Source organism: Cuculus canorus, chromosome 28 (assembly GCF_017976375.1).
Source record: "Cuculus canorus isolate bCucCan1 chromosome 28, bCucCan1.pri, whole genome shotgun sequence".
Taxonomy (NCBI): Eukaryota; Metazoa; Chordata; class Aves; order Cuculiformes; family Cuculidae; genus Cuculus; species Cuculus canorus.
This window is the reverse complement of record NC_071428.1, coordinates 3,880,313-3,902,999: the sequence shown is the minus strand read 5'-3', so window position 1 is coordinate 3,902,999 and position 22,687 is coordinate 3,880,313. Positions and strand designations below refer to the sequence as shown.

Here is a 22,687-nt window from a genome sequence, read left to right as displayed (position 1 = left end):
TGTTAACTTCCTCAGCTGTAAACATGGAATGATGGGGGGAGGATTTGCCTTCAGAAAGTTTTTGTGGTTACTAAAAACAACCTGTAAACCAGCGTCACGGTGAGAAATTTCAGCCGGAACCAGTGGAAATGGCTACTGTCGCAAATGAAACATTAAAGCAAAGAAAACTGATCATATTCATGACGTCCGTAGCAATATCACCAGGCAAAAGCATTTACTTTAACACCAAGCTCTGCAGCAAACTCAAGCCAAACCTGGAGAAGAAATGCTATTGTGGAACCACAGCATAAAAGCTCACCGTTTTTCCCTGGGATTTTCTCTAAGAGGTTTAGCAGGATCTGATTCAGTCTCTCTCGCTGAATATGCCGCCGTTCCTCTGGAGTGCACGGCTGCCTCGTGTCGGCATTGCTTTCTTCCACTTTTTTGTCAGCGTCACAGCTCTCGCTGGACACCGTCTCCTTCTCTGCCTCCTCCAGCCTGGGCAGCTCGTTTGCAGTGTGATCCTGGTTTCCTAATACATCCTCAATAAGTGGAAGTGAATCTTCTTCTTGGTTTAAGTCTTTAATCTGTGGTTTTGAGCGATCTGTTTTCCAGGACGACCTAGAAGAGAAAGAAGGCTTTCAATACCATCATTTATCAGACACTCACCTGAAAGGTGAAAGGACTCTCCAAAAGGAAGGGGACTTTCTGAAGTATAAGTTGACTTAGCGCACGCATTCAGACCCCCCCCATTACCACCCGCAGGAGGCAGCGTTCCTATCACCTTGTTCGCAAAACATCACAGGCAGTCTTCCAAGACCAAAATGATTTGTTATTCAATTTGTAGAGGTTTTTCTCTTCCACAAGGGTTGAGCTCAGCACTTGCTGATGTTTCTCTGCTACAGTCACAGCTCTTGGTGGGTATTTTTAAAGTCTCTAACAGAACTGAGAGAGCTCAATGGCTCTTACTGCAACGCAAACACGGGAAGCGTGTTTGAGGATCCGATCTCCCGTTGTGCAGGATGGCTGGATGCTCTTCTCCCAGATCTGCCATCTCCCACATTCAGCTGCTTCTGCTAGTGTTCAAAATGGCTCCTGTACTTCCTTATATACATTATTAATGAACACTAAGACTGCTTCTATCTTCCTATTCCTCCTCACTCCTTCCCTTCTATCTCTTTGGAAGTTTAGAAGATTGCTTTAAAAAATTGAGCACTTGGGGGAAATGGGCAGGAAAAGGAATGGACACTTGACAAACAACAGGATTGTCTCATCTCCTCTCAACGAATGGTCGGGTAAGACTCACCTGCCTCCATTTCTCTTGTAGTTGTCTGGTACATAATGAGGCTGTAACAACAATAAGGGTTATGGTTAATATCAAACAGAACTCACAGTGGAAGAAAGTGCTGGATGATGTCACATTCTGGATGTAGCAGTGCAGGACTTGATTGTCTGACACTCAGGAAATGCCAGTGCGTGGCTGGCACATCAAATTCAAAGAAAAAGTTGTAATCACGTAATAAGGACAAATTAGAGCCAAACTTACTATCTGATTCTTTATATCTCCTAAATAAATTTCAAGTCACAGACCATCATGACGGAAAACACCTTTGTTTTCTGCACAGCAGAGGTTTGGAACCATCTCTAAGCTTACTACAAAAAAATCTTTCTGGTTCCAGGAAGGGAAGTGCTTAGTTGGAAAGATTTGCTGGATCTGGTACGTCCGCACTCAGAGACAGAGAGGTGCAGGAGGACATGCACAACCAAGAGGTGCTGCTTCCACAGAACAGGAGAAAGTGAGAACATGGAATGAAAAGATATTCAGATGGAGGGTGTTAAGGGAAACTGCAGTTCATGATTGCACTGCTCTTTGTTTGACAGAACAGCCGCTATCAGTGGTAAGTGGAAATGGAAATAGGAAAATGCTGCTCTGTATTGAGAATCACTGTTCAAAGGTATTGCTAAAAACTATGGTTTACGCAAGTTATTAAAAGAGAGAGAAAGAGAAGACCAAAGAGAAGCCAACCAGACACAGACAAGCTAACAAACTCCTGCTGTACTGTGTGATTCTCTGAAATGTACAGAATTATTTTACGGTCGCAGAATTGCGAGTGAAAAGTGAATTTTATCATTTCCTTCGCTCAGGAGTGGCTGAAATGAAATCAGCAGCTAGACATAAGGAAGAATTCTTAGACTTAAGGAAGAATTTCTTCACCATGACAGTGGGGAAGCACTGGAACAGGTTGCCCAGAGCAGTGGTGGCTGCCCCATCCCTGCAGGGGTTCAAGGCCAGGTTGGATGGGGTTTGGAGACCCTGAGCCAGTGGGAGGTGTCCCTGCCCATGGCAGAAGGGTGGGAACTGGATGATCTTTAAGGTCCCTTCCAACTCAAACTATTCTGATTCTATGATTTCAGTCAGAAACCACAACCACCAAACTTATACATCTCACTTATACAACCATTACTCCAACATCTGTTTGCTTTTGAACTGTACGTTCTCTGTCTGGAGTCAGTTTTCATTTCCAAGCTTTCTTTCTAGCCAGCTTTTCATCCAGACTGTGGATGCCTATATGTTGGTTTCCTTTGGTTTACCAAGCTTCACTCAGAAACACAGAGCCAGGGGCTTTCCAAAAACATATCCAGTCTTCGAGCAAAACGTCAGGATGCTGAAAGAAGAGACACTTACTGAAAAGTCTCTCTTGGGTGTGAGTTTCTTGGGGAAGTGGTCAAAGGCATAGGGCTTGGTGCAGACAGGATAACGATTCCGGTGGATCTTGTAGAAGAGATGAGCTGATTTATCAAGGCGGTAATCACAAATATACACATCTTGCTCCTTCACGCCTTTTGGCCTCCCTGCAGGTTCAAAACAAAGCACAGAGGGGAAAAACGTGACCCAGATTGGAGAGGAAAGCCGTGGTACAGCAGAGCAAGGATGAGCTGCACGCAGTGGCAGTGGAGCAGGGGGCCATCAGAGCCGTTCAGTGGCATGGCAGGCGTTCTTATTTGTTCTCCTTGCTTCAGAATCAGAATAGCGGACACACAGCTATTTCAATTTTAGATGAAAACCTGTATATTCTACTCAAATAGCACCCAAACTTGTACAAATACTATTATTAACTGCCACCGCCTTCTCTTCATTGCCCACCACAATCCCACCCAGCTGCTGTCCCTCTTAGAAGAGAAATCACTGTCCGAGCGCTAAAACAACAGCGCATCCTCAGCTCTGACACCCTGGGAAAACTGGCCCGAGGGGTATTACATTCCATTTCTCACCCCAAGAAGTATTCTTACCTTTGCAGTAGGTGTACAGGTCAAGAACACAGCATGTTCCCACCACAGCCTCTAAGGGGATAATTTCATACAATGGCACCCGGAAGAGCTCATTGTGATAAAACTTTCGCGAAGGGGAATGATGTGTTTCATGTGGACGGAAATAATGATGACCAAATGCAAACCGCTCCTCTCTGAAGGTGTGCAGATAAAAGAAAGAGAGAAACAGAAGGGGTAAACAAAAGAAACGACTATTTCTATAAGCCCATGAAACAACTTTACACAACGCCCTCCATTCATTTTGAATTCTTTACCCCGCACTTTTGCAATGACTGTGATGAAAAGTGATGAATATTACACACTCAATTTTACCCCTGCTCCCAGTGGGGCTTCTCACACTCCCAGTGCGATTTTTATGAACCCAGCAGGCTTACTGGGCTGCTGTCAATGGGGCACATGCATTTAATTGTACCCGAGCATGTCAGCCATCGTTAGCCAATCAGTTCAGCTCTCAGTGGGGATTCCCAGCCTATTCCAACAGTGAGGAAAGTGCATCAACTTCTATCTCTTATCCCTCAAATCTCCAACCTCGCATGGGCTGGAGAACCTCCTGTACGAAGACAGGCTGAGAGAGTTGGGGTTGTTCACCTTGGAGAAGAGAAGGCTCCAAGGAGACCTTAGAGCAGCTTCCAGTACCTGAAGGGGCTCCAGGAAAGCTGGGATGGGACTTTTTACAAAGGCCTGTAGTGACAGGACAAGGGCAATGGGTATAAATTGGGGAGGGGCAGGTTTAGATTGGACATAAGAAGGAATCTCTTCACGATGAGAGTGGTGAGGCCATGGTACAGGTTGCCCAGGGAAGCTGTGGCTGCCCCATCCCTGTAGGTGTTCAAGGCCAGGTTGGATGGGGCCTTCGGCAGCCTGATCCAGTGGTATGTCCCTCCCCAAGGCAAGGTGGTCGGAACTGGATGATCTTTAAGGTCCCTTCCAACCCAAAGTCTTCTGTGATTCTATGCTTTCACTTTGCAGTTGTGGAGTAAAAGCAGAGGTAAGTGGGAAATCATCGAGCCTTTGTAGCTGAGCCATGCCCGGCATTTTTAAGCTACGACAAGGCTTCACACAGTTCCTGTGTTCTGACAGGTCTACAGAATATCCCAAATTCAAAAGATGCCTTGAACTTACTTCTCATTTTTCCAGAGTTTTTCAATGCGGAAAATATCGAGTTTCTCTCTGTTGATGTGGGACAGGAGCCGATAGGACTGCCGGACTGGGTGTCCATCTGGAGTTCTCCGGCTGTCTCTCATCAGGTAAACACAATCACCTGGCAAGAGACACAACACACAGACCTGTGACTCCCCGAGGCCAGCACACCAAAACCCAAGGAGTAAATGGTTTCATGAAAACTAACACAACAAAGCTTCCTAATGTTGAACTGATGCAAAACCAGTGGAGAAGCTGCAAAAGGAGGAAATGCAGCCGGTATCATCTGCAAAAAGCTTTGTAGCAAGAGCTAAACATCATTTGGATTGTCTGTCCAGGTAAATCGAGAGAAACCATGACAGATGGCATATGTAACAAAACATGTGTTGATTAGGAAAAGGCACGGACATCAGTGATAGCTGCCAGGTTTAAAGAATAAATCCTTAAAATTTAAGAGAGAAGATACTTAGATTATTATTAAGAAAACAAATCATTGATGGAGAAGCCCAAGCCTTTGGTTATTCCACACCTCACTCAGTTTAAGGAAGCTTGATTTCCATTCCAGTTTATCCAGACTTATTGACTACTAAAACAGCTTCTCCTCTGTCTTGAAAAGAGAGCTTCAAGTTCTGTGTTTTCAAGGCAGAAACGCAGCTGCTACTGCTGGTGCGACAGAGAGAACCACAGATGACAGATGACAGTTTCTGGTGTTGTGGGCTTTCCAAGATCCATTTTGACTCCTGTTTACCAACTTGTGTCTGAGGCAGAACCCTGTGTTCACTCTGCAGGATGTGACGGACCAACTGATCGGGTCTATTTGCATGATCTCCAAGTTTCATGTTTTTAACATGAAAACTTTTTAACAGGTTTTGACCTGTTTTTTAATTCTCCACTGTCCTGACAATTCTCCCATTCCCCTCTACCAAAGATACAACTGGTTTGACTCATTCAAGAGCAGTTCTCTTGATAATTCTTCTCTAAATAATCATACTTTCTTACCTTGTTTTTAACATGAAACTAGGAGATCATTTAACAGATTTAACAGAATCGCTTGGTTGGAAAAGACCTCTGACATCATCGAGTCCAACTGTCCCTGTCCACTAATAAATTGTATCCCTGAGCACCTCGTCTACTCAGCTTTTAAACACTTCCAAGGATGATGACTCCAACGCCTCCCTGCGCAGCCTCTGCCAGTGCCTGATAATACTTCCAATGAAGAAATTTTTCCTGATGCCTAATTTGAACCTGCAGCTTGAAGCCATTTCCTCTCACCCTATCGAATGTCACTTGGGAGAAGAGACCAACACCCACCTCGCTACAAGCTCCTTTCTGGGAGCTGTAGACAGCGATGAGGTCTCCACTCAGCCTCCTCTTCTCCAGACTAAACAGACTCAGGTCTCTCAGACACCTCTTATAACCCCTGTTCTCCAGACTCTTCCCCGGTTCCCTTCCCCTTCTCCAGACTCGCTCCAGCGCCTCAATATCCTGTGAGTGGTCCAAAATGAACAAAGTATTGAAGGTACAGCCTCACCACTGCTGAGTACAGGGGCAAAATCACTTCCCTGCTGCTGGCCACAAGTTCATAGTAAAGTGCGTGCACTCACATAGTTGAAAGCTTTTTGGCCTTGTTCCTCAAAATCATGAGTTCTCAAGCTTGGAACTGGAAGACAAACTAATTCAGTGTACAGACACAACTCGCCAGCCATGAGGGTGGACCAGAGGGAGACAATGGTCCTGGAAGCACTTCCAGTCTTCACCACGAGATCAGCTTCTTCCTAGCACACGGCACACAGGGAAAGCACAACAGTCTGTGTGTACAGCTACAGCAGGGGCTGAAGGTCACTGTGGTCTCTCCAGCCTTGGAATCTGTGAATTATGTGACCTTTTAGAAACCAGGAGTAAGCAAACGTGTCTTCTGCTTTTTCCAAGATGTTTTATGTGCCTACATCACAACAATTTCTATAGGGAGGTGCCTCACAACATCTGGCAGAGAACATGAGACCAGCAATGAATCCACAGATTTCCCCTTTGTCAACCATGGCTGTGCACTCCTTTCAGCACCCTCAGGGTATATGCCTCGCTTCATCTATCCCCTGGCACTGCTAAGGCTTTTGGTGCCCAACAGTGGCAGTCTGGCCTCCTCTGCACACAGAATTTCACCATGTAAGGACTAACATTTCTCTAATTAAAGTCACCAGGATCAGATTAGATGTACATAAGTGAAACAGAACGTGTCATGACAAAAATTACCTTGCTGGAAGATGCCACAAACCCCAGCTAACCCATAACCCAGTTTCACGGGACACATACAAGCCAGTCCTGATCAAATCCCAGAAACTGAGTTACACCCCAGCAAGGAACCCAGCAGAAAACAAGGAATGAGAAAACTAATTTGCTGAACTCTAGACAGGAGACACTGCAGGGCAGCAATGGAAAAGAAAGGCTGAATGCAAAATCCACAATCCTGCCGAGGGGATAAAGAATACGCTGGTTTTGACCTGTTTTTTAATTCTCCACTGTCCTGACAATTCTCCCATTCCCCTCTACCAAAGATACAACTGGTTTGACTCATTCAAGAGCAGTTCTCTTGATAATTCTTCTCTAAATAGTCATACTTTCTTACCTTGTGTGTATCTGTACGATGAACTAAAGAAAGTAACAATCAGTGAACTGAATTGCGTGGCTGTGTAGCTGCCTCTGAAAGGCTCAAGGCTTTGAAGCGATGTCCAGAAAGACACACTTCAGGGAACAAAGCAGCAATGAGTTGGATGTTTTAATGACTGCTCTGCAGTAAAATACTGAAGGCCTAACAGCCTTCTCTGCCTTTACTTCTAGTCGTTAACTGCCAGAAGTTGGCTCAGCATCTTCCTCCTCTGGCCAGGAGGAAAGCCTCATCTGTGCTAACGGTAATTAGTGTTTCTTCATCAACCGGCCTGTGAGAACTCTTATAGTACGTCGCTCCCATAATAGCAGAGAGTGCAGCTTTCTACTTGTAAAAAGATAAAAGCATTTCAAACAGGGACATGGCAAATATCTCGGTACACTCTTATCTGATGTAAATCCCAGCAGCCACCAGCGTCAGCACATACCTTGGCGCAGCAGCAGATCATCCCGTAATAAGCAGATATAATAAACACAGCCAGGCTGGGCATAATGGGGACGAGGAATCATGGGAACCTCCTGGTTGAAAAACGAAAAAAAAAAGGAAGGCAATGTGGAGATTCCCATCATAATCAGTGCAAAAACAGGGATGCTGTCCTTGTGGAAATATATAGAAGTGGATAGAGAAGAACTGACTCTGCACGTGATGAAACCTAAACCAAAATGTAACAGAATGGTTTGGGTTGGAAGGGACCTTAAAGCACATCCAGTTCCACTCCTGCCATGAGCAGGGACACTTCCCACTGGCTCAGGGGGCTCCAAGCCCCATCCAACCGGGCCTGGAACCCCTCCAGGGATGAAGCAGCCACTGCTGCTCTGGGCAACCTGGGCCAGGGCCTCCCCACCCTCACAGCAAAACATTTCTCCCTAAGATCTCATCTCAATCTTCCCTCTTTCAGCTTAAACCAGTTCCCCTCGTCCTCCTCCTGCACTCCCTGATCAAGAGCCTCTCCCCAACCTTCCTGCAGGCAGGAAATGCAGGAGCTGCTTTAGTTCACAACTACAGTGATGAAGAAGAGACTTTTTTTTTACCCTGTTCACAGATCGAGGTTCACACTGCTCACACAAGTAGTGTTCCACGTCAGAATTGACCCCCATACAGTCACAGTGCTGCCAGACCTAGGAGAGGAGATACAACCCAATTAGAAATTCCCAGGAGAGATTTCATTTACAAATCACAGCTTCTCAAAAACACTAAGGAAAACAAGGACACAAGCCTCCCAAAAGGGCATTCAAGATTTTCTTTGAACTATTTCACATTGGGAGAAGACAACCAGTTGCACAGGGATCTTGTCTGCGTAAAAGCCCTAAATTCATAGAATCAGAATCTTTTGGTTGGAAAAACCTTTGAGATCATTGAGTCCAATCGTCCCTGTCCACTACTGAACCATCTCTGAGCACCTCGTCACCCATCTTTTAAATCAAGGATGATGACTCAACCACCTCCCTGGGCAGCCGTTCGTTCGTTCCAGTGCCTGACAACCCTTTCGGTGAAGGAATTTTTCCTATTGTTTACTATGAACCTGCCCTGGTGCAACTCGAGGCCATTTCCTCTCACCCTAACGTCTGTTGCTTGGGAGAAGAGACCAACACCCACCTCGCTACAACCTCCTTTCTGGGAGTTGTAGACAGTGGTAAGATCTCCCCTCAGGCTCCTCTTCTCCAGGCTAAACAACCCCAGATTCCACGTCCGGCTCCTCGCAACCCTTGTTCTCCAGACCCTTCCCCAGCTCCGTTCCCTTCTCCAGACATGCTCTAGCCTCTCGAGGTCTTTCTTGCAGTGAGGGGCCCAAAACTGAGCACAGGATTGGAGGAGCGGCCTCACCAGTGCCAAGTACAGGGGCACGAAGCTCCTGCTGGTCACACTGTTTCTGATACAGGTCAAGATGCCATTGGCCTTCCCAGCCACCTGGGCCACTGCTGGCTCATGTTCAGCCGCTGCCAACCAGCACTCCCAGGTCCTTTCCTGCCAGGCAGCTTTGTTGAAATGAATTCTGCTCGCCTACGGACAGGAGGTGCTGGCAGGTTCAAGAAAGTGCCAGCTTCTCTTTATGGAAATGCAAGTTGCATTTCCTCTGTGAAAATGGAATCTCTCAATTATTTTGGTGAGGAAATGAAGATCTGAAGAGGTCATTAATGCTATCAACCACAAGGAAACTGCTGGTAAAAGTTCCACTGGTTATGAGGAACACAAAAAGACCACCAGACTTCACTTTGTGTTCCCCCTGCCTCACCATGCACTTTTCACACTGGATCATGAGTCCTTCATCTTTGTAAAGCCCACAAATGCAACGGATCACATCCTCGTCCTTCTCATGCCCATTTTCTTTCTCACAGACAGATGTCTCGCTGCTGTCAGCTTCGCTTGCTGTTTCTCCCACAATTTCATCGATCTGGGCAGATGCCTCGTGGCGAGCATTATAATACGCTTTCCGCAGCCGGCACACGTCCCGCCCGGTTGGAGATTTTCTGCCATAATATTTCTGAAGGAAAACAAAACAAGGAAACAAAATGTTGTTTTCCCAGACTCCACGCTTTTGGCACATTCCCATTGTCTCCCCACATCCTTCAGTCTTCACTACAGCCACCAGTGTGGTATCCAGCTGCTCATCCACCTCCTGATTCCAACAAGAGCTCCATATCGCTCATGTGTGACACTGAAGGACAAGTTACTTCTTCCACAAGGCACCAAAATGTCTTTGGGTTAGCGATTCATGTGTGTTCTCGACCTTTTATTTGTCTGACTTAAGGCAACTACAAATCACTCACGGTAAACTGAAGCATATGAGTTGCCATCAATTCCTGTTCCTCAGAAATGGATCATCACAAGTTCTCCTTCTCTACAGTATTTTTCTGATTTTCTTACTGTAACTCAGCAAAAGCATTGAACTAGGGAACAGAACAGAATCACAGAATCATTACAGTTGGAAAAGACCTCTAAAATCATCAAGTCCAACCATCAACACAACCTAATCCCACCATGCCTACTAAACCATGACTTAGTAGTGGACAGGTATGGTTGGACCTGATGATCTCAAAGGTCTTCTCCAACCAAATGATTCTACGATTCTGTGTCCTGAAGCTCCACGTCTATGTGTTGTTTGAACCCCTCCAGAGATGGGGACTCAGCCACTGCCCTGAGCAGCCTCTGCCAGGGCTTCACCACTGTTCCAGGAATGTTTCCTTATATCCAATCAAAGCCTCCCCTGGCACAACTTGAGGCCATATCCCTACTGTCTATGCCACAGCTTCAAGGCTAGAGCCAGTCTCACCTCGGCATTCCGGAAGACCTTCAGCATATCCCCATCAAAAGCTTCCACTGTTTTATAATAACCAGTCAAGATCTGTTTCTCAATTGTGGCAAGGTCCAATGGGTCAGAGATTTTCTCATAATAGTCTGCGTTTCTAAAACAGGAACATTTGCACAATGTTATTTCCACTAGCATTTCAAAGCTGTGCAAATCCATCACGGACAACCACGGGTTGCTCCGAGAAGCAAATACTTACTTTTTCTTTGGAGGAAGGTTCAGGAGGGGAGCAGCAAGCGCCTGCCTGGAGGAATCTGCAACGGAACACAGTTCAGCAACATTCACTTCAGTACAACTTAAAAGACAAGTAACTAACAACAATCAATCTAGGTCAAAAAAAGGCTTTCTACTGTCCAAGGCCCAGGGAACTGAAATGCTTTTGCAGTTCAAGGCCGTTGCTGTAATCGGACTGCGTGTATCAAAAGGGAGTACGGTTTCCTTGCAATTCTGTCAATTGTACCATTTTGCTTAACTCCTGAAAAATCAATTTTAAAGGATAGCAATGCCAGCAGATTCTGGTGGCAGAGGAAAGGGATGAGGATAAAGAAAAATGATTACTGGTAGCAGGAGAAAGGAAAAGAAAGGAACCTTTTTTAACATCCTGAAAGAAACCAATTTTTTCCTATTTTCTGTTTAGAAAGTCCATTGTTCCAGAGGCTGAAAAAGTCTCCATGGTGATGGTTTTGGATGCATTACCTTCACCTTTATAGGATATAATGCTATCACATATTTCCTTGAAGATCTGTGCTAGGCGGGCAGCACGAGCCACTTCAAGATTTTCTTCAGCTGCAGCCAACCGTCGTGTTCTCACAGAGCGGGAGGTCTGAAGGGCTGAAAACTGGGTCATGAAGACATCTGAAAGAGGGCAAGAAAGAATGAGCTCTAAACAAAAAATTAAACATCAAATTACAGCATCTTTTCTGATTCAGCAACTCCACTGTCTGGCTGTTCAACCTGGAGAAGAGAAGGCTCCGAGGAGACCTTATTGTGACCTTCCACTACCTGAAGGGGCTACAAGAAAGCCGGAGAAGGACTTTTTACAAAGGCTTGGAGTGCCAGGACGAGGGGCAATGGGTATAAACTGGAGAGGGGCAGATTTAGACTGAACATAAGAAGGAATTTCTTCACGATGAGAGTGGAGAGGCCCTGGAACAGGTTGTCCAGAGCAGTGGTGGCTGCCCCATCCCTGCAGGGGTTCAAGGCCAGGTTGGATGGGGCTTGGAGCCCCTGAGCCAGTGGGAGGTGTCCCTGCCCATGGCAGGGAGTGGGACTGAATGGGCTTTAGGATCCCTTCCAACCCAAACTAGTCTATGATTCTATAAGGATTAAAACTACCATCTTTTCTAAGCTACTCTAACAGTAAAAGGCTTTGGTTTCATATTCCCAAGTCGGCTCTCACTGCTTATAGCTCATCTAAACGGTTAAGCTGGATATTGAAGTATTTTATGTCACTGGAGCAAACGCATTGAATTCACCCAAAACACTCCCTTCCCAGCTTCTCGTGTACCTGATGGTGAGGACCAAATCCAGAACGGCTGTGAAGGTTACAGTCCTACGACCAGATTGCTATTTCTGGAACAGGATTAACACAGCTTTTCCGATAGTCATATTTTGTCTCATTGTCATAACTGACAGCATGCCAAAATGCTTTGTTATCTAAAAGCCTCAAAATCCGTCGAATTATGAGGATAAATGACAATTTTCAAAGTCAGAGCAGGGGTGTCTGGTCAAGGGATACAGAAGGCAGAAACCAGCCCCTCTCTGTAAGGATGCTGTCATGGGAAATGTGAACAGCGGTCCTGCTCTGATAAACACCTCTTATCATAGAACCATAGACTCGTTTGGGTTGGAAGGCACCTCTTGCTGAAATGTGAGACATGACAACTTCTACCAGGGCTGGAGAGACATCAGGGATGCTGGAGGAACACAAACAAACCCAGCAACCAAACAAAGGGTTTATAAAGTAGAATCACAGAAAGGTTTGGGTTGGAAGGGACCTTAAAGATCATCCAGGGACACCTCCCACTGGATCAGGCTGCTCAAGGTCCCATCTAACCTGGCCTAGACCACCTCCAGGGATGGGGCATAAAGTTCTCACTGTTAATAAAACAGCATTAAGTGTTACATAGGAAATTGCAGAATCCAATAAGGCAAAAAATACACTGAATCAGTGAAAGAGCTTCCATATTACCTTGGTGTGTAAAGATAAGGGCACACACACGTAGATATTATCTGTACAGCACTCCCTGTATTACAACAGGCACATGGCTCTTGTAGTGACTCTATACTGGATTTACACAGTTTGCTTAAACCCTTCATGGTCATATAGGTTCTCAACCTGAGGAATCTATGTGGCCTCACCGGATTTAATGTTGCCGTCATCCCGGCAGATCCCATTCCAGCGGTTGTACAGCGATGTGGTGTGGATATTGTCACTGACGTGCTTCACTTCCTCTTGTTTCTGTCGAATCTTTTCCCAGTTTCGTACCAAAAAGACATGGTGTTTCAGCACAAAATTCCTGCAGGAATTAGAAAAGCATTCAAGAATCACCTTCTTACTGTAAAATTAATTCCTTAATGTGGGGAAAAAGACACATATTGAGGTACAGTTCTGATGTCAGTGGAGAGGAATGCCACCCCAGCTGGTTAAAGCAGAACTAAAAGCTGCTTGCTCGGATGTTTCATGATCTGATAGAAAAAATCCAGTTTCACTACTCTCCACTGCTAAGGGAAAATCAACTGCAACCATTCCTTACCTTTCTCTGTTAGACATGGGCTTCATCTGAAGCTGCGGTGTCAGCCTCGTTGGCGCGTTCACACTTTCACTGGGCTCCTCCGAGATGTGGCCCCTCTGGAAAACAGATCATTCTGATAGACAGGAAAAACTGGGCCAAGAACTCAGAAAAGCAGTCAAAGTACTTCCTGAGACAGAACCTGCAGTATTTCTCTGAAGTTTAAATATCAAATGCGTATTTTTCAGTCTGATGGCACAAACTAATTTCCTATTAACCTTTCCTGGTGGAAAAAAAAGCTTTACTACTTACTCTCTTCTTTAGTTTGTGCTTTGACTTCCTTTTCTCTTTCGACCGTCCAGGTCTTCTGTGGGTGCTCACGGGCTGATTGCTTTTGCTTGAAAGTCCATTCATTCGCTGACTTTTACCCCCAATTATTCCTCTGCACTTGTCAAAACCACACTTGCAGAGTTGCTTTGGTTGAACAAAAAAAAGAGAAACTCTTCTAAACAAAACCCAGAACATTCAGATTATTTCCCAATATTATAAAGAACCCATTCCATCAAATACAATACAACAGGTTTTGTTAATCAACCCTCGACTTCACAAAACTGTTTGTCCCTGGTGAGTTTTTTCCAAGTCTTGCATCGCGATCTTTACCTGTTTTTCAACGTTAAATGAATGAAAATTATAGTCGTAAGTCAATTCGGTGCCAGCAGATATGTCTTTAAGAGCGTACAGTCCAATCCGGTAAACACCATTCACAGACCTGCAGGGAAAAGACAATAAGATATTCCCAATCATTAAAAAGAAAATTGTCTTTGTCAACATAGTGGAAGCGTTGGAGACAGGGAGCAACACTTCTGCTGTGCCCTGGCTTATAGAATCCTAGAATCGCTTGCTTGGAAAAGACCTTTGAGATCAAGTCCAACCATCCCTGTCCACAACTAAACCATCCCTAAACAATTAATCTACTCATCTACCCCTCCAGGGATGAGGACTCAATCACCTCCCTGGGCAGCCTCTGACAGTGCCTGAGAATCCTTTTGGGGAAGAAATGTTTCCTGATGTCTAACCTGGATGTCCCCAGGTACAGCTTGAGGTCCTTTGCTCTCATCCTATTGCCTGTCACTTACGCTTGTTCTTCATTTGTACCATTCCTGTAACTTCCAAAGCCCAAAAATTGAAAGCTGTGTTTACAAAGAGTGGAGATTTGTGCTTCAAAGAGAGAAGCTACGAACTCTACTGGCTGTCAAGGCAGATCTGCTTACCAAAGGCAAAGACTCCACCCCCACACTAAATCAAAAGCTGGTGCTGAACATCACAGAATCCTCAAAGGCCATCCAGTCCAACACCTCCACTGGCTCAGGGGCTCCAAGCCCCATCCAACCTGGCCTGGAACCCCTCCACGGATGGGGCAACCACCACTACTCTGGGCAACCTGGGCCAGGGCCTCTCCACTCAGGCTGCCAAATTTGTAGCAGGTTAACATACGACAAACAACGTTGTCAGATATCATAGAACAGTTTGGGTTGGAAGGGACCTTAAAGACCATCCAGTATCAACCCCCCTGCCATGGCAAGGGACATCCCACTGGATCAGGCTGCCCAAGGCCCATCCAACCTGGCCTTGAACACCTCCAGGGATGGGGCATCTACAACTTCCCTGGGCCAGTGTCTCACCACTCTCATGGCGAAGAAATTCTTTCTTATATCAAGTCTAAATCTGCCCCTCTCCATTCCCCCTTGTCCTATCACCACAAGCCTTTATGAACAGTCCCTCTCCAGCTTTCTTGTAGCCCTTTCAGGTACTGGAAAGTCGCCAGACCACTTAGATCCTGCCTCCAAAATGTCCAATGCTTGAAAAAGTTATATTACTTCTCTTGTGCAGCGCAAGCACAATAGTAAATATTATTTACGCTATTCAGCTCGATTTCCTCTCTCTGTTTTTAGATCTCTCAGATGCTCTGGCTATCTCTTTCTTAGCCACTTGTACACCAGTCTTTGCATAAAGAGAAGGTATTTTTCTTACCATTTCTGCATCTCACAGTTAGGATTACAGCTGTGGTTGATAAAACGAGCCTCATTGCCCATACGATAGCTATCTATCACCATTCCACTGTCTAAATTCAGGCAGTAATGATCACTGTGATTATGGTACTGTTCAATCATCCGGTTCCTAGGAAGAAACACAGGAAAATTAGTTGTCATTCTCCTCATTGCTGCAAAGCAAACAGGGGAGTAACGTAGTAATAAAGCATTCAAGAATTCTGAGAGAGGGTTTTTGAGGAAAAAGCAATTATAATCTTTTACACTTTATAGAACTGTACACCTAGAGATGGAGGAAAACCATTATTATACCTATTTTTATAAGTCAAGGCCACTGACAGAGCTTGGATTAGAATTTAGAAATTTGCTCTTCTGGAATGCTCCCTGTTGGGTTCTGCAGATTATTTGTATACATTTCATGCTGATAACCTGTGTATGGAAGAGAAAATGCAAGTATCCGTTCTTTGGTGCGTATATCATAGAATCATAGAATCGTTTCGTTCAAAAAGACCTTTGAGATCAAGTCCAACCATCCCTGTCCACTACTGAACCATCTCTGAGCTTTTCATCTACTTGTCTTTTAAATACCTCCAGGGATGGACACTCAACCACCTCCCTGAGCAGCCGTTTCTGAATCCAGGATTTGAGGGGTGCCCTCACCAACACTGAGTACAGGGGTGCAATCCTCTTCCTGCTCCTGCTGGCCACGCTGTTTCCGGTACATAGATAGATGCCATTGGCTTTCTTGGCCACTTGGGCCACTGCTGGCTTATCTGTATGCTGGAGTACAATAATCAGCCTCTCCCTTTCATCATTATAGACTGGACATCATTTCTGGAATGACAGCCCTGGCTTACAGCTCCCTCTTTTTAGCAAGAGAGCAACAGTAACGAGAGCCAGTTGCATTTGCAGTTATCTCTGCACGAGATGGTTGCATTTGTCTCCTGACAGAGCTCTAAGAGCAGCAAGAATGGCCCTGCAATCCCAACTACCCCATCAAGCTATGTGGTTAACACAATTACAGTTTCTTTCTTTCATAAGATTTCTAACGCTCCTGCTTGTTCTTTTTCCTTCAGACATCCCTGCAGAGCTCTTTTCCCTTCCTGCCCCATTCTGCCCTTCAGTTCTACCTGGCACAGGTCAAATCCTGCAACAATGCTCATAATTAGATCAACAATGCTCATAATTAGATCAAATTCACATTCACTTGTGGCATTTGGCATTTATAGAGCAGAAGGGGCAGATGACGCATTCCAAACACTGATCGTTCCACTCTATTCAACTGAGGAAAAAAAAGAGTTGATGAGAAAAGCTAAATTCTGAGTCTTCCTTCTGGTGGCTGCGTCCAGCAAAGCTTTCTCGCCCCCTCACTCTCCCCCTCTTCCTTTCTGTCCAAGGGTTTCCCAGCAATGACAACAGACACTAAGGTCATTTATTGAGCCTTCCACGCTAAAGCAGCAAATAAATATTTCTACCTGAATTCTTGCTCACTAACAACTTCTCCCAGATATTCAATGATAAACTGTCCTGCTTTCAGGGGCTCTTTGGTACGAATACCCCATCCTTTCTCCTCGGCTCGGAACCTCTCCAGGCACTGCACCCATTCGTGTCGCTGTATCCTCTGATTACAGCACTGTTCACCGCAAGGGCAGGTGTTGGGTGAACACTCGGCAAAGATCATCCTAAAATAGAAACAAAGAAGTTAAAGGAAGGTCGGTAGCGTACTTTTAGATCTATCATGCAGGGGAAGGGGAGCATCAAAAAGGAAAAAGACAGTTCTTCAATTAAAGAACAAAAATACTTTCTGTTTTCAAGGTATAATTCACACACAGACTCACTGCTTGGCTCTTGCTGCTACTCAAATTGCAAAATGGAGCTTTTAAAGAGATTTTCCTCTGACGAGAGAGAACAAGGAGCACGCGTGTAGCAGAAATTTCATAGAACCATAGAACAGCTTGGGTTGGAAGAGACCATGAAAGTCAGTCATCCAGTTGCAACCCTCTCGCAGTGAGCAGGGACACCTCCCACTGGATCAGGTTGTTCAGAGCCCCATCCAACCTGGGCCTTGAATGTTTTGAGGGATGGGACAGCCACCACTTCTCTGGGAAACCTGGGCCAGTGTCTCACCACCCTCAGCATAAAAAATGTCTTCCTAATATCCAGTCTAAACCTTTCCTCTTTTAGTTTTTCCCTGTGTGCTCTGTAACAACACTGTATTGCTGCAGTTGCACTCAGCACGAGTCTTTTCAAGTCTTTTCTTAAGATACTATGAGTTGAGGTGAAACAATACATTCATTGACATAAAGGGCCTGGAGTGATAGGACAAGAGGGAATGACTTCATACTGGAAAGGGGAAGATTTAGATTAGACATTAGGAAGAAATTCTTCACGATGAGGGTGGGGAGGCCCTGGCCCAGGCTGCCCAGAGCAGTGGTGGCTGCCCCATCCCTGGAGGGGTTCAAGGCCAGACTGGATGGGGCTTGGAGCCCCTGATCCAGTGGGAGGTGTCCCTGCCCATGGCAGGAGGTGGGATTGGATGGGCTTTGAGGTCCCTTCCAACCCAACCCATTCCATGATTCTGTGGTTCTTCTATCCTAGTTGGTTAAGCTGTTCCTCACCTGTTCAGACAATCCTCCACACAGCCTTTTCCGCTGTCATCATCTGGCTTCTTACAATTGCAGGTTGTGGCCTCGTAGCCAGACAGAGGTTTGACGTCCACATAGACATCTGGAAAGAAAATAAAACCACACCCAAAAAGGGAAAAGAATTCTTTTCAGGTGAAAAACCAGAACTGTTCATCTACAACATTTTCATTCTAAATAAAGCAACAAGAGAAGGTGGCAGTGTCTTTGGTAGGATGAGGAGGAGGACAGAAAAGAGAGGTGTAATAAAAATTCCGCAGTTAAGTTTAGGAATAGGATTTTACTTACTAGAACGGATTTTTTTGTAAAGTGGGACATCTGGCTTTTTATACAACTAAAAGGAAGAGAAAGAAAATATTAATATATTGCATGAGAGCATTGGTTATTCAGAAGATTCAGGGAAATCCTGTTCTGTCCATAAGTTTTCTAATCATTACTAGAAAATACATACGTGTTCTCTTCTCTGGGCTCAGGCTCCCTCAGCCCATCCAGTCCCACCCCTGCCATGGGCAGGGACACCTCCCACTGGATCAGGGGCTCCAAGGCCCATTCAACCTGGCCTTGAACCCCTCCAGGGATGGGGCAGCCACCACTGCTCTGGGCAACCTGGGCCTGGGCCTCCCTACTCTCACAGCAAATCATTTCTCCCTAAGACCTCATCTCAATCTCCCCTCTTTCATCCTCATTCTCTCTCATCCTCTCCCTGCACACCCTGATCCAGAGCTCCTCCCCAGCTTTCCTGCAGCCCCTTTCAGCACCAGAAGCAGCTCTAAGGTCTCCTCGGAGCCTTCTCTTCTCCAGGCTGGACAACCCCAACTCTCTCAGCTTGTCCTTATATGGGAGGAGCTCCAGTTCTTGGATCATCTGTGTGGCTGCTCTCAGCTTCGTATGAGAGGTGCATAGGTCACATATATTTATTATTTATGTAATACTAAATAGATCAGACAGGCAGATGCAAATAATCTTCAATACATGGCAACAAACTGCTCTCGGCTGAAATGTCAACATTGACTGCTACTCCACGACGATATCTTGGTGGCATCATGTCATGAAGAGCAGCCAGATCCACAGCCAGCTGGGACTTCATCTTGCCAATTCACGCTCATAATTTACACATCTGAGAGCTCTTTCTTACAGTGGAGCTGGGGGCAGATTTAGCCTCCAGCCTTAAATCTGTGTCAAATCGCTCGGTGGAAACTTCTCAGAGAAAAAAGAACAATTCCTATTTTTAGGTTTTGCAGATATTTACAGCTCTTCAAAAAGAATGCAACTGTTCAACAGTTTTTCTTCTGTCCTCAGGATGAAAATTTCAGCTTGCAAGTGAAAAATAAATTCCACTCTGTTGGGATTGATCCAAGAAAAATAAGGCCTGAGATTTCTTGTGCTGTTGGCAGTACATCGGAATTCTCCCGAGGCATCTGAAACCAGATCAGCGCGGAAGACAGGAGCTACCAAAATAAGAGTCTGCAGCAAAACTCCTGGCTGTTTGCCACGGAGACTCAGCTATTGGGTTGCTATTTTGCAAGCGATGTAATAATGGAAATTATTCCCATTAAACACATATGCAAATCCTTTTTCTTCCCCCTCATACACTGGCAGCAACAAGAATATTCATCAACATACAGGATGTATCATAGAATTGTTTGTTTGGACAAAACCTTTGAGATCATTGAGTCCAACCATCCCTGTCCACTACTGAACCAGGTCCCTAATCAACTTGTCTACCCACCTTTTAAATCCCTTCAGGGACGGGGACTCAACCATCTCCCTCCACAGCCTCTGCCAGTGCTTGAGAATCTTTTCAGGGAAGAAATTTTTCCTAATGTCCAATCTAAACCTGCCCTGGTGCACCTTGAGGCCATTTCTTCTCGTACTATCACCTGTCACTTGAGAGAAGAGACCACCACCTCGCTCCAATTTCCTTTCAGGCAGCTGTAGACAGCGATGAGGTCTCCCTTCAGTCTCCTCTTCTCCAGGCTAAACACCATCACGTCCTTCAGCCACTTCTCATAATCCCTGTTCTCCAGACACGTTCCCTTCACCGGACACGCCCCAGCCCCTCAAGGTCTTTCTTGGGAGTAAGTGGCCCAAAACTGAAGACAGGATTCGAGGTGCGGCCTCACCACTGCTGAGCCCAGGGCACAATCCCTTACCTACTCCTACTGGCCACACTGTTGCTGATACAGGTCAAGACACCATTGGCCTTCTTGGCCACCTGGCTGGCTCACATTCAGCCGCTATCAACCAGCACCCCCAGGTCCTTTTCCGCTGGGCAGCTCTCCAGCCACACTTCCCCAACCCTAGAGCGCTGCACAGGGTTGTTGCGTCCCAAGCGCAGGACTCAGCACTTGGCCTTGTTGAACCAATATACATATAAAAACAATATATATCCACACATCAATATATAAATATATAAACACAACTTTCACATGAGACTCCCGCCTTTCCAGTCTAAGACTTCTGATCATAATCTTGGCAAGCAATAACTTTTTATCTTGTACCTGATTGTGTTTCCACTGCCAGAGGATGTCGTAAGGCAGCTGGAAGTCAATTCGCTTTTGTCTGAGATACTTCCCTGAAACAGAAAGGTCTGTAAGTCACACACACTCATTCCCGCAGATTCCCCGGAGGAATACGGGCTGCTCCCCGGCACGCCGCCAAACTGACAGGGCCTCTGGATGCCTGCAAGTGAAAAAGGCAGAAGAGCAGAAGCCTCCCAGAACATTTTGTCTGTTCATGCCCTTCCTGACACTATCGTTTGTGCTTGACTGCTGTCAGGCTTAAACCTTTCTCAACAGCATGCTCGCTGCTGGATCAGGTGGGAGGCGCCTGGTGAGGCAGGTGGTGGAGGGAAGCCGCCTTCTACGTGGTGATCACACGTTACGGATGTCACTGAACTACAGATGTCATTGAACTCCAACAGTCACAGGGAACTCTACGAGCAGTGCCAGGTACTCTGCAGGTGTTTGCTAAGGGACAATAGCAAATAATGGACCAAACGGACCCCGTGCCCTACAGCGAGCACCAGTAACTTCTGTGCAGAGACCTCAAAGCTTCCTCCCAAGCTGCTCTGTGTCCACACAAGTGCAGGGATTGACCACAGAGAAGAAATACACCTTAAAGAAATCTGGGTGCACAATCCATGCAAGGTGGTAAATCACAACGTTGTACTCAAAGAAACCAAATTGGAAAAACATCCAAGCCCATTCACAGAATCGTTTACGTCGGAAAAGACCTTTCCTACAACCTTTACAAAAAGAGATTTAGGAATAAATTCAGACTGGGCAAACACACTCCTAAATGTTCCAGGAAGATTTCCAGGTGATGTCTATTTTCAGCAATAACTGAAACTCACTTTAAACAGGAGTTATTGCTTTCATTGACGATCTCTATTCCAAGATCTCCTGTCACCATAAACCCTTCCCAAAAAAAGAAAACTGACCCTGTCCGTACTTTGTTAACACAAGACCTGAGGGCGCACCCAAGCGCTAGGTTAGTTCCAGCTACAATTAAAACTTTCTTTTACCATTTTCTTGGAATATTGTGCCACAAAATCACAGTGGGGAGAGTGAGGAAGGATGAAGTGCCACTCCTGGGTCTTATTTCCCCAGCTGCTCTAAAAGTTAACCGTGGCCTTTACGTTCCTCCAGCCACAGGCTGCGCTTTCACTGGAATTCACACGCCACTGGAAAATAACAACTGGAATGCTTTCCTTACAATTTACTCCTAAATTACTTTTCATTTTCAATGCTTTATTCATCCATATCCAAGAAAGAGCTAAATCTGCCAGAAATTTGCTTTCACTTCTCTGACCTCAGCATGTGAAACAAAAGGCTCTTTCAGGTGCTCTGGCACGGAGCCCAGAGCACAAGGAAGGTCCCTCCAGCCCTCGTTGAGTGGGCACACGTGCAGTCACCTGGCAGAACCCTAACCCTCCCATCCCTATGCTGCAGTTAAACCCCTCTTAAGCTACACGATGGGGAGTAATCGAGGCAGCTTCATCTTCAGCGCAGAAGCCTGTTTGTGTCTGCGAGCACAAACGCATGCGGGGTCAGGGCCTCATGAGGAGAAAAGAGAAAAGGATCGTGGCACTGCAAATAGAACTCGAGCATCCCAACAGATGGTTGAGTCACACAAAAGCGTTATTTGACCCAACTGAAAAAGGAATTGAAAAAGGTCACGTTTTTGAGAATTTAAAAACACCCTCAGTTCTGAAACCTGTGCTGTGGTTACTGATTCACAAAGAACCTCTTTCTCTGAAAGTCAACGCTGTCTGTGGAGCAAAAAAAGTTCAGTTAAAAAATACAAACCAATTAAGCACTTATCTTTGATGGGACAAACATTGGTACTGAACAGTGTGGCATTTCCCAAACTCACTTTACCATCTGCAAAGAGGATGATGGTATTTGAAGTGAGAAATCACAGCATTTTAAATGCTGAAACAGCTACCTGGAAAATAAATCAATTGTGGTTTGTCCGGGGAAACGATACGAGTTGTAAAAACCGTGGTCTGGGAGCTCATGACCACCCTGGAACTCCACAACCCATAATCATAGAATCGCTCAGTTGGAAAAGACCTTTGAGATTGAGCCCAACCGTCCCTGTCCACTACTAAACCATATCCCTAAGTACTTCATCCACTCGTCTTTTAAACACCTCCAGGGATGGGGACTCAACATCTTCCCGTTCCATTCAAAATGCTCCTCATGCCAGCCTGAGGTTATGGCTTCGTTCTGCACAAGGCAAAGAGGAGCTCTAAACCTCATTTCTCTTCTACTCGAGAACTCAAAATGGGGATGAAATAAACACTTCTATAACAGCTGAGTTTGTCGCTCTCCCTTGTTTTT

General features: G+C 45.6%; 1 protein-coding gene across 5 annotated transcripts in view; it reads right to left on the bottom strand.

Annotated features, from left to right (window-relative positions):
* Positions 1-22,687, bottom strand: part of ASH1L (ASH1 like histone lysine methyltransferase) — a 59,399-nt gene that overhangs the window by 2,431 nt on the left and 34,281 nt on the right. For 3 of the 5 annotated variants that reach the window (XM_054051187.1, XM_054051189.1, XM_054051191.1), the window contains exons 8-27: positions 20,342-20,415; positions 18,129-18,174; positions 17,817-17,925; positions 16,674-16,880; positions 15,182-15,328; positions 13,811-13,919; positions 13,463-13,624; positions 13,175-13,269; positions 12,780-12,937; positions 11,115-11,273; positions 10,618-10,672; positions 10,383-10,515; positions 9,345-9,593; positions 8,143-8,229; positions 7,539-7,629; positions 4,432-4,570; positions 3,271-3,443; positions 2,666-2,832; positions 1,286-1,326; positions 299-600 (exon numbers count right to left, since the gene is read on the bottom strand). In XM_054051187.1, the coding sequence (XP_053907162.1) occupies positions 299-600; positions 1,286-1,326; positions 2,666-2,832; positions 3,271-3,443; positions 4,432-4,570; positions 7,539-7,629; positions 8,143-8,229; positions 9,345-9,593; positions 10,383-10,515; positions 10,618-10,672; positions 11,115-11,273; positions 12,780-12,937; positions 13,175-13,269; positions 13,463-13,624; positions 13,811-13,919; positions 15,182-15,328; positions 16,674-16,880; positions 17,817-17,925; positions 18,129-18,174; positions 20,342-20,415 (2,703 nt within the window). The remainder of the gene's footprint in view (positions 1-298; positions 601-1,285; positions 1,327-2,665; positions 2,833-3,270; positions 3,444-4,431; positions 4,571-7,538; positions 7,630-8,142; positions 8,230-9,344; positions 9,594-10,382; positions 10,516-10,617; positions 10,673-11,114; positions 11,274-12,779; positions 12,938-13,174; positions 13,270-13,462; positions 13,625-13,810; positions 13,920-15,181; positions 15,329-16,673; positions 16,881-17,816; positions 17,926-18,128; positions 18,175-20,341; positions 20,416-22,687) is intronic. The other 2 variants (XM_054051188.1, XM_054051190.1) reach the window with 1 other exon arrangement.